This window comes from Poecilia reticulata, chromosome 1, assembly GCF_904066995.2.
Source record: "Poecilia reticulata chromosome 1, P_reticulata-male-v2, whole genome shotgun sequence".
NCBI classification, from domain to species: domain Eukaryota; kingdom Metazoa; phylum Chordata; class Actinopteri; order Cyprinodontiformes; family Poeciliidae; genus Poecilia; species Poecilia reticulata.
The window spans coordinates 532,558-544,701 of NC_088830.1; the positions used below are offsets into that span (position 1 = coordinate 532,558).

At 39.8% G+C, this 12,144-nt stretch overlaps 1 protein-coding gene across 6 annotated transcripts in view; it reads right to left on the reverse strand.

The window, feature by feature from the left end:
* Positions 1–77: 77 nt before the first annotated feature.
* The window catches only part of trim2a (tripartite motif containing 2a), a 36,863-nt gene continuing 24,796 nt past the window's right edge, over positions 78–12,144 (reverse strand). For all 6 annotated transcript variants that reach the window (XM_081605434.1, XM_008405636.3, XM_008405627.3 and 3 more), the window contains one exon: positions 78–2,160. In XM_081605434.1, the coding sequence (XP_081461560.1) occupies positions 2,008–2,160 (153 nt within the window). In that variant the 3' untranslated portion in view covers positions 78–2,007. The remainder of the gene's footprint in view (positions 2,161–12,144) is intronic.

A 12,144-nucleotide genomic window follows, 5' to 3' on the forward strand; every position in this document is an offset into this window, starting at 1 on the left:
GCAATATAAAAATATTTTTTCTTTCAATTTCAATTTTTTTTCTCTTTACACGCTTTCTGCCCCATGAAACCAAACACTTTTCCCCACTGGCTCTTTAATTCAATTTGGAATTACATCTATATACAAGACAAAAAAAATAAAACTACTTTACAGTCTTGTGTAGAAATTGAATGACTGATCTCATGAAGACAAATACAGTTGTGTGTTTCATGATTGTTTATGGTAAAGGCCTTAAAACAAATGTGGATCCTATTTTACATCATATACACCAAATGTTTATATACATATCACATCTTCTAGATTTGCACGATAACCACCAACCTGTAACTAGCACTTGCAGAGATATTGAAAAACCATAATAGCATTTTAGGATAAGTGAGGGTTATTAAAGCTTAGCAGTTCTGGAACCAGTGATGCAAAATGAAAGCCACATTTCCCCCAAATGGCCAAAGTTTTCAAACAGGATTTCTGCACATCTCAATCTCAGGCACATCATATACACATGTATCCACAGCTGATGCCTATGGAGATCCAAACACTATCACAAACAGTTAAATAAAACATGAATAATTAGATGTGTTTATTTTGAAGCAATTCATGGATAGTTATGGAATATGATGCTAAAATATTTATTTTTAAAAAATAACACATTTGTTGCCTGTTTAAATTATTTAAAGGTTCATTGCTGTACTATTGAGGGCCAAATGTTCAATAAACAAGTTGTGGAATATTTATAAGTGATCATAATAAAAATACAATTGTCTCCATTCTGTTGTAGAATATCATAAAATATCACTCGTGGTATGAACCAAAGTGACAGTAGGCTAATATTTTCCAATGGACTTTAATTTCATCATGATTCAAGTTTTATTTTAAAACGTACACTTTTATTGACTTGTACAATTAATAACAATAGATTACACTTGTATAATCAATACCTTTTGAAATATTGAATGAACTTATTACAGTAGGCTCGTGGCATTTTTGACCCTCATACAATATACGGAGAACAAATTAACTAAATAAATATCAAAATAATTTTAATGGATCTTAAAATATAACACTTTAAAATTAAAGAAATTTCACAATTAAACCATTATATTTTAAATAAATATTGACACAAATAATCCAGGATACATTTATTTATCATCACCAATTTAATTTTAATTATGTAATTTAAATATTTATTCATGTCACTCATTGCGATCCACTCAGGTCAATATCAGGTGGCCCATGTTTGTGATGCAAATGCATGCATTTCGTTTTCTTAAAACCAATCAAGAAATCAGTTCTACTAAAAAGTATAACAGAACTAAATAGCTGTTTTTTGATGGAAATATTGAAAAGCTGAAACTGTGGAGGCATTTTAAGTAATAAGCTTGTGATACTGAACTCTGTAGTTTCAATGCAGTACATTATATTATAAGATGTTTGCTAAAAACAGCATGCATAGTATTGTGTGGTCATGCTTCAAATCATCCTACACCAATTTTTTTTATTCTGAGAGTGAACAGGCAAATTGTGAGGCATCTTAAGGGCATTTCAACAGAAAAGTGCTGAAAAGTGCAGTAATATCTGTATATTTCGGAGGTACCTAAACTGTAGTTGAACATACACATCTTATTCTCACTTAACAAGCAAGTCATTTTCAAAACCAGTGCAGCAGTTTGTTTCCAGTTTCCTAAAATTTGTTGACAAGTTCTGGGTGTATCGCTATTAAAACTTCAAGTTAGCACACTCCAAATGTCTTGTGAAAGTTGTGATCAACTTCTTCAAAACACTAACCAGCAGCAGCTACCTGTGATGAGTTATTGCTTCAGAATCAAGAACAGAATCCTAACAGATGGCACAGTGGAATGAATGAATGAATGAATGAATGAATGAATGAATGAATGAATGAATGAATGAATGAATGAATGAATGAATGAATGAATGAGTTGATAAATGCAGTGTTCCAGTCTTTCCAGTCTACCATTTCCTGGTAGTAAGCAGGTATAGAAAGGTGAGCTACTGCAGATAGCGGTAGACTTTGAAGCAGTGGTTGCCAGAATCTGCGACCACCACATGTCCGTCAGAGGTGAGTGCCAGTCCCTGTGGGCCGTAGAGCGGGTCTGCCGACGTGTTGATGTAGGAGAGGAAGGAACCACTGGCATCAAACACCTGCGAAAGAAACGCAGCATCAGTAGCCATCGGGTTTGATGCTTCTTGGTCTAAAAAATACTGAATGAAATCAGATTTCAGTGGATTTAGGTGAGTTTTGGCGCTTTGTAGTTTGATATTGTCCACATAAAAAGTTTGCAAGGCTGCTGCACATTTTCATGGCAGGTCAAAAGTCTGCATATATTTACGCACATTTTCACGCCACGTTCATTTTTATACATGCCAACTTGTGCATAAAATATGGCATCACATATTTTGTGTGAGTACGCACGCTTTATACATGAAGCCCTTAGAAGAGTCATTACATATTAGCTCAATACACTTGTTCCAAGGATTTAACTTTATCATTAATTTTTCCCCACGTTGATTAGAACCACTGGTTTTTAAACCTGCTAGCTCCCAACAGACAAAATATCAATGGAAGACACTGTAGACCCTGACTACTAGTTAAGTATACAAGCATTACTACCAACTCAAACACAGAAAAACATAACAACACAAACAGCATCAGTAAGGACAGTATTGCCTTCGTCTATTTGTAAATACCTCTCCTGCCACCTTATCTGGTGGAGGCGTTTGAGTGTCCCAATGATCCTAGGAGCTATGCCGTCTGGGGCTTTATGCCCCTGGTAGGGTCACCCAAGGCAGACAGGTCCTAGGTGAGGAACAAGGCAAAGCGCAGCCCAAAGACCCCTTATGATGAGTAATAACTTTGGATCTGGCGTTTGGTTGAAAACTCATATACGTTGTCTGTGGTTCTCTTTTTTCATGTAGGTTTGAGAAAATACCTATCAGTTGGTGCCGTGACCCGGATTCTCAACATACCCATTCGCTGACAGACAAAGAACGACGCACTAAAACCGTGCACGGCCAGAGTCAACAGGACCTGGAAACAAAGTCCCGGGAAGTGAATTCTTCGCCAGGCCAGCGTCCTAGGTCCAACTTTGTCTGCCAACGACGGATTGACGAGATCCGAACAGACAAAACGAACCAACAGAAACGTGAGCGTTATTCGGGTTTGAGTCCCAAAATCGGGTTTGAGTCCCAAGGAAGGAGATGTATCTTTAGAGCCCCTCTCCGGATGAGGAAATCTCTTTGACCCTATAAAGCCTGACCCATCAAAAATAGTCAGAAAATTCTAATCTTTTTGGAACTAGGATCTTCATGAAGTCTTGAAGCAAAAAATAAAAATTGTCAGGTCATTTGTTTTACAAAAACATATAGGGTTAAAGGGATCCTCACGTTGGCAGGGAAAAGGAAGGAGGGGTAATTTAGAGTCCCCCTCTGGATGAGGTGCCCCATAAGGGAAGATCCTCATGTTGGCAGGGAAAATATGTGTGTGTGTGTCTTGATTTCTTTGAGAGTAAAACTTTCTGTCCTCTGAATTAGAATCCTTGGTGAAGAACTGGACCAGACCTAGTCTGGCCTAGAAGACTGTTCTTCAGGGGATACTAAGCACTCACTTAGAGTGCTCTCTGAAGGAAAGCACAAAATACCAAGCCATTGTAAGCTAATTGCAGAGTACTAAAATAATGGGAAATAAATGTTGTAATTCCTCACTTGCTGAGGATCCCGAAAGGGATGTAAAATACAAGCTGTCCAGATTTTCTGGTAGCATGACATAGATGTCAAAATGGAAAAAAGAAGATAATGAACTCAATGCAGGCAGAGAAAAGGCCGTAACGTTGCAGGGAGCGCAGGCTCCTGCAGCCGCCCCTTCCCCAGCCGCTGCTGCCGTTCTGTCTGCCCCAGTCCCAGTAGACAGTAGGTCAAGCATTTCTGTTATTGTTGTTTTTCATATAGATGATTTTGAAGAATTAGAAACTTCTGCCTTGTTCCAAAGCCCCCGTAGGGGACGAGGAAGAAGCAGAGGCAGTCAGAGGGGATGGAGACCCCTTAATGGGACCCCAAATAATCCTCCAAAAGATCCAGAAGGTTGCTGGAACTGTGGTGATCTTGATCACTGGGCGAAAGAATGTAAAAAGAATAGATGGGGTAACAGAAGGGGTGGTGGAGGAAGAAGACGGCAGAGGCCAAACTCCTCAGCGTGACTAGACCCTACCACAATCCAAAAAGACACGCCACCAGACCAAATTGATGAAATGGTGGACATTTGTGCAGCTTGGGATCTATTAAATACATTAAAAGGAAAACCTTATGTTATACTAATGGTTTGTGGAGAAGAAGTTGAACTTTTATGCGACACCAGAGCATGCAAAACAATTATAAAAACTAAAATAAAAGGTGTAAACCCCACATGTGACTCCTACTGAAGAAAAAAAAAACAAGCAAACAAAACAAAACATGGGAACTACCTTTATGCATCTCAAAATGGAATTATGACTTTCCTAAAGGAGGACAAGTCGAAAGCTAAAACTAAATAGAAAACATTCTCCTCAAAGAACAATGTTTAATGTATTGTGTCATAATTAGAGTATAACACCAAATTGGTGCCATGATCTTTTGGCTGTATATCTGGAGGGGTCAGCGGTCAGAGTAAGGTACCGACCTGGCATTATCCAGCCTCATGTCTCTCTTAGGCATTAAGAGGAGGGCTGCCCGCTGACTTCACAGTCTGCAGCACTGAGATCAACAAATTTAGAGTAATCCAATGTTCTCTGGTGAGACGTGACTCAGACTAAGTTAACATAAACTTACATGTTACACTTTAAAATGTAATATTGTAAAGGATAAAAGAGTCATGTTCATTCATGTTTATACATGATTGAATAAGGAAAGGATTTATGACTTCTTAAAATGTTGGGCAATGTGTGGCTAAAAATTATACAATCACAAGAGAGAAAAGATATGTAAAAATATTTATGGATAAAAAAACACAGAAAGAAAGACAACCCCTAATCTTACTCCCCTAATCTTGCTTCTTTCCTTTTCCTCTGTCTGAGCCTCGCTGCGGTGCGTCTGACCTCAACTCAGACCTGTCCTGGAGTGGATCAGATGACGTCCCTCCCTCATCACCAGCCAATGACAGTGATAAAGAACACAAAAATGACAAGGATGATTTCCACCATCTGAGCACTGAACATACTGAAGTGTCCACTGTGATGGAGACCAGGGGTTCCATCCCATGTTGATTATTGATATTATGTTATTTTCAGTTCAAATGTGTTTTGTATCAGTTCTTTATTTCAGTTACTTTGACATTTGGTGAACATTCTTTTTGGGTAGGGAGACTGGCCATCTTTCCTGTTCAGAGAATGTGGGGGGGAATGTCAGTTTGTTTTGATTTAGATTAGTCAATTTGAGTTAATTGAGTACTTGCCTTTCTGGGTGTGTCTCAGCAAGGTGGAGCAGAGAGGGAGACAAATGCTCCTGGAACATACCAGCTTCCATTAAGAGAGGTAACACTCTGAGGATTTATTTTGTTATTGTTACTTTTTGATTGACCTTAGAATAGTTTAGTTTTTTCTATGCATGTAAATATTTGTTGGAGCATTTATTGTTGGTAGGTTTGTGTAAATAGTGTTTGTTTGTCCTTTTTTTTGTGGTCACCCCTTCACCTGGTGTAAGTGGAACTTGCCTCAGGTATAAGTGTAAGCTGCTGTGTTTCACTAAGTGTGGTTGTTGATGAGGATGTTGGTGTAACTTGGAGCTCCGAAATAAAAACACCTCAAAGACATATTGTCGCCTCACTTCCTCCTTACCAAAGCAGAGCCTCCGCCGGTCAAAGTGACATCCACTGATTCTGATTCCTGGACACCTGGAAACTGCTATGCAGCAGACTACTGTATGGAGTCCTGATGGACATTTGGACTGAAACTACACCCCAGTGTATGGATGGAACTGAACTTTACAACCTCCGCTGGTGCATTTTTTGGCATCAGTGCGGAGAAAGGAAAAGATTATATACTTCAGAGACGAAGACAGCAATCCAAACTGTTTGACATTCGTTTCATTGGTGAACAACTTGGACATTCACTGAGGGACGGTCTGGACAACTCAAAAAAAAATAATCCAACACCAGCAAGTTGGACTGACAGGGAGCAGGAGGAGAGACGGAGGGAGGACCAGCTGCAGCGACGCTAGCAGCAGGAGGGGGAAGCAAGAAGTGAGACAGAAAGTAAAAATGCGAGATAAGTTATACACACACTGATGTGATACATACACACTGCTATTGCAATGAAGACTTGCTTACTTACTTACTAGCAGGTAGGAATTATCTAGCTAGAAAAGAACATATTGAAGGCTTTTAGGTACAATGTTACAATGTTAGACAAAATCTTCCACTTTGTACCCGCTAACTCAGTCCTTAACAGAAGGACCAGTGATCCTCTCAGGGTCCACAAGCCATAGGTTGGGAAACTTTGAAGGGAAAACTACAATCACTAAAAGCTCAGCAAAGAACCAACTAGGCCACTAAATCACACCAACTAAAATATGATAAACAAGAAGCGACAAATAAGAACAATAAGAACAGGCTGATGGTTTTCGACCGATAAAATTTTGACTGACTGCAAATCTGTTTTATGTTTCTGTTCGTGTCGCTTTTATGTGGAGGTGTGATTATGAGGAATTGAACAAACTGTACTCAGGAACTGAGTAACTAATCAAATTATTAATCATTTAATTAAAAATAAAAAATTACACTGTCAGTTGGACCGAAATGCACATTTAAGGTCAATTTTGATATCCTAAGCCACCCTAGTGGATGTAATTAGTTACTCCAAACTGATGATTTTGAATTAAAGCAATATTTTCTAGACTAAAGTTTAAAACATTTAATCTAGGGTTGATTAATTGATGATTGTTAAATTTATAAAGAAATAGGGAATTAGAGGATTTGAGATTTTGGTTTAATTTCAGGATGGCCATTTTTATTTAGAAAGAGTTACGCTTTGATGAATTTGATAACCTCTACAGCAGTGTTTCTCAACCTTTTTCGGGCCAGCGCCCCCCTAGCCCTTATCCAGGTCCCTCACCGCCCCCCACCAAAAAATTTGTAGGCTACTTTGCACTGACTATTATTTTATTATTAATGTTACTATCATTATTGTAGATGTTTTGAATCGGCGCACCGATTATGTTTTCCCGTACACTTCGCGCCCCTTACGCTCCTTCACCTCGCACACATAACGAGGTAAATGTAGCGAGTTTTGCCCTAAACGTATCGGCGTCTGAAGGAGGGGGGTTGGGGTGGGGGCGAGCGTATGTTTCTACGCTCCTTTGTGGGGTTGTGCCGATTTATGTTTTCGCATCTACCTGAATAATGTGTAGTTGCGCTCCTGCCCATGGCACTTCAACAATATTATTTTACCTTTTATCTGGAAATAGTGTCTGTTTATTTTTGCCATACAGTCCTCTGTATTAATTATTGCTCGAAAGGTCTTGCCATACCAGTTTATTCCTCCGTATTTACTTTAGTTTCTTAGTTTATTCTTGCATTTTGTTTTTCATTCATTTCCATTTAGTTTCATTTGATTAGTATTATCCTCTCTTGGTTTATTTCTATGTCCACTTTAGTTTCTTTCCTGTTGTTAGATTTATTTTATTGTTTATTGATCATCAGTGATATTCATTCATCACCTGCTGCGCCGCTTAATCGTCATGTTTTTCACATCATGTGTTGATTTTTCACGGTTCAGCGTCGGATTCTCTGTTTTTATGCCATAATTCACATCTAGTTTGTCGCTACGTTTTGCCCGCTTCTCACGTTTCAGAATTTTGCGCAATGTGCTCGGCTTTTTTTTTTTTAACTCCCTAAGATGCAGGGCGGTCGGGAAACATATCTTTGGTGAAAAGGCAGACTGACATAAAACTTTTAAAACAACGGAAACAATCATGGCATTCTGATTATTGAAATTTTAAAGTGCTGTGGTACCGTTGTTCCATCACACCTGTTTCACGTCGGACCACTTACAGCACCGGTGTTAACGCTATAAAATGAACGCTCTCTATCGTGGTATCACCCATGGACGGATTTCTTTATTTAAATGGGTTAATTTTTCAGAGGGATACAAAGTGCCTTCACTTTGTATCCCTCTGATTTTACTAATTAAGAGCGATTTTCTGTTGTTCTTCCATGGTAGCGGGCAGCTTTCAAACGGAAATAAAACACTTTTTAATATAAATTGCTGCTTTGACATGATCACAGAACTGCCAAAACGTAGCCTACATAAATACCAGACAAAGTGAATCACAGCAGCGTCATCAGCCGGTGTAACGCTGAACTGATGCGGAGCGGAGCTGCGCCATGAAGCTAAAACACTGAATAGAAGAAGAGCTGCCATCGATACCGTTGCAGCCAAGCATGATTTAATGTTACACAATACATTTTTACAAAGTTGCTCAAAGTCTAAACTGGTATTGTTGTGGATTTAAGGTGTAAAGTTTACCTTCGACCAAACGCCCCCCCAAAGGCATCCCAGCGCCCCCCTTTTGTAAAAATGTCCGCCAGCGCCCCCTGCCGGCCTCTGAACGCCCCCTGGGGGGCGGTACCGCCCACGTTGAGAACCGCTACTCTACAGGGAAACCAGTCACCCATGCATCCTTATTTAAGAATCTTTTGCAGGCCATACATTTACCAGCTAAACTATCAGTTTGTAAGTGTGCAGTGCACACCACAGGAAAGGATGAGGTCTCAAATGGCAATAGATTAGCTGATAAAATAGCAAAGGAAGCTGCAACATGTAAGCATGGGGGAGACAATTTCTCAATACAGACTGAAGATCCTCAAGTAATAGACAAAGCTGTGTTAAAAGACATGCAAGATAATGCTCCAAAAGCAGAAAAACAAATGTGGATAACTAAAGGGGCGACACTGAATGATGATAAAAAAATTTCAGTAAATAGTAAGCTGAAAATCTCTATTTAGATTTTCCAAAATCTAAACAGATTTTCTCTATTTAGAGCAGCAGCAATTTTGACACATGGACATTGTCATGTGTCAACAGGGGGGATGATCTCCATGATACAACAGCATTTTACCACATATGAATTAAATTCTTAAAAAAATGTTTGTACTGCATGTCCAGTCTGTGTTAAAAACAATCCTCAAGGAAACATTAGACCAAAAAGGAAGTTTCCCAAAACCCTCTTATTCATTCCAAACAATGCACATGGCCTTTATTGAACTCACACAAAGTGGACTACATAAATATTGTTTGGTGATGATTGATGCTTTTTCTAAATGGGTTGAAATAGTTCCAGCAAAGCATGCAGATGCTTTGACAGTAGCTAAAGCTATATGTAAAACTATTATTCCAACACATGGCAGCCCACAAACTATTTATAGTGACAATGGGCCACATTTTCTAAGCCAGGTAGTACAAAACATGGCTACTCACTTAGGAATGACATTAAAGAATCACTGTGCCTACCACCCTCAGAGTGCAGGGTTGGTGGAAAGAACCGATGGTACCGTGAAAAGCAGATTGAGGAAATGCATGGAAACTACTGGCAAGCCCTGGCCAGACTGTTTAGATTTGGTAAAACTATATATGAGAATTACACCCACACAAGAAGGGTTAACACCATTTGAAATAATTCATGGAAGATCATATAGATTACCTATATTTTCTTCAGATTTACAGAAAGCAGATGAGGAGCAAACTTTGGCAGATTATATGATCAGGATCATAAAACAGAAAGAGGTGTTAAATGCAAATTTACTGCCGTCTGACTGTCCTCTACAGGAAACCACCCCCATCCAGCCAGGAGATTGGGTCTACATAAAAGTCATCAAAAGAAAGAATTGGGCCAGCCCACGCTGGGAAGGACCCTTCCAGATGCTGATGACCACACCAACACCCGTAAAGATTGCTGAAAGACCCAGTTGGATTCATCTCAGTCACTGCAAGCTGCAGAGAGTGTTGGACCCCTAATTCGGAGTAGAGAGGAAGTTCCGGGCTACAAAGGGGTTCCATTTTTTAGGGTGGTTCATCTCAAACCCGGTGAAGAAACGCTTAAGATTCTCACTCTTTAGTTTGGGGGTTTTGACATCTCTGCGTGCCGAGCAGCAATGGGGACTCCATATGCCAGATGGATCTTCTGCTGTGTTGTGACTGCAGCATGCTTACCGTTTGGAAGGGGAAGTGATCACACCTTCAGCAGGACAAAGAAGGAAGCAGACGTGTCCTCCCTTCAGACCAATCCACATGACTACAGCACCAAACGGTGGTGGCAGGTAATGAATAGGACTGCATGTGAAAGAAATGAGACTAACTGTTATGTATGTGCAAAGCTACCTTATACTACACACAACTCAGGACTCCGAACAGAGAACATCTCAGACAAAAAGCAGATGTGTCTCTGACCTGAGTACACAACCAGTACATAGTTTTCAGCAGGAAAGAATAACGAGTGGAGTATGAGAAATTATTCCATGGAACTCCAGACGACAACAACCACTCAAAGACCCTCAGATGAACTAAACTGTTCTCCTATGAAAGACGTCCTTCCGTTTCCCCAGACGTTATTGAAGTTAGCAGGAATAATTTCCTTGGCAGGAGCCAAGCCAGGATCCCTCGGGAACTGTGTGTACAACAACGGAACCACACCACTGGGAATGGTCCCATGGAACATGTGTAACAAAGTTTACACGTTTTGTGAAACGACACCGGATTACATCAACTGCAGGGGTCAGAGGTCGACCCCCGGCTGCAAAGTCTGGAAGGACAACCCAGACTGTGACAACATGTTTCAGGAGAGGAGTTTTAACATCACACATCGGACGACAGGAGACAACACTGTGCAGCGCCATAGTGTCAGGAGACTATGGTACACGGGTGATAGCAGACTGGTACTTCCTGTGTGGAAATGGAGCTTACATGGTCTTGCCACGCTATTGGGGAGGACTGTGTGCTTTGGTCCCCCCAATCAGCCTGATTGCATTAATCAGAAAAGGACAACACGTTTTAGCTGCCCGCTACAAGCGTGCAGTTATGCCAGAGGTCAAACACTGAGGAGGCCTCACTACAGATACTGGAGTTTCTTGGAAATTCAAGATTTGGGGCAGAGGAGAAAAGTTTATGCAAGGCATGTTTCCATGGGTCGGAGTAGGTGAGATTTGGGACCACGTTGAGATCAACAGATATGGATTACTCGGACTCATCAACAGCACACACCAGCTGGCAAACGGCACCATGAGAGAGCTGACTGAACTGAGAAACATGGTTTTGCAAAATCGTGTTGTGCTGGACCTGCTCACAGCCTCTCAGGGAGGTGTATGTAAAATCATTGGCCCAGCGTGCTGTACATTCGTTCCTGACGAAACAGGAACTGGTGGAACTATTTCTGATGCTCTACATGAACTGGAGGAACTTAAAAATTATGTGGAAAGTGGAACGAAAGGATCGCATCCTTTTGACTTTCTGTCTCGTCTCAGTTCCGAACCATGGTGGACTTTACTGTTGAAGATTATTACACCAATTCTGACTGTGTTGATTTTTTTTGCCTGTTTACAACTTGCATCATTCCATGCCTTTGTAGCATGATGCTAAAGACATTTAACACAGCCATGATCAACTATCAGATGGTCAGGGTAATCTCCGACACCGATGAAGATTACATGTCTCTTCAGAAAGATGAAGACGAACTGAAAAAAAGAATGTATGACGATGTCCTGTAACTAATAAACAGTTAAATCAAATGTTTATGACACCTGCACTGAAAATGTAAAAACAAGTGGAGTTTGTGATGAAAGAAAATTGCATTTGGTTTCCTACTGTTTAGTTTATAATTCATATTCTTTATATATATATTCTTTTTCATTTTTGTTAAGATTTTGAGTAACTTTTATGTAAGAATGTTAAACAGGAGGGAATGTTAGAATTATTATGTTTGTTATCATTCTTACATTTGTAATTTTATGTTACTAGTTTTTATTTAGAGGTTTAGTGTTCAAATTTGTTGAATCTGGGGAGACAAAATTAAATCTTCCTTAATCAAGTATGTTTGTACAGATGGTGATTTAGATCTTCCTGGGATAGTCCTGAGCTGTAAAACCTGTCTATGTGTTAATTTAGTTTC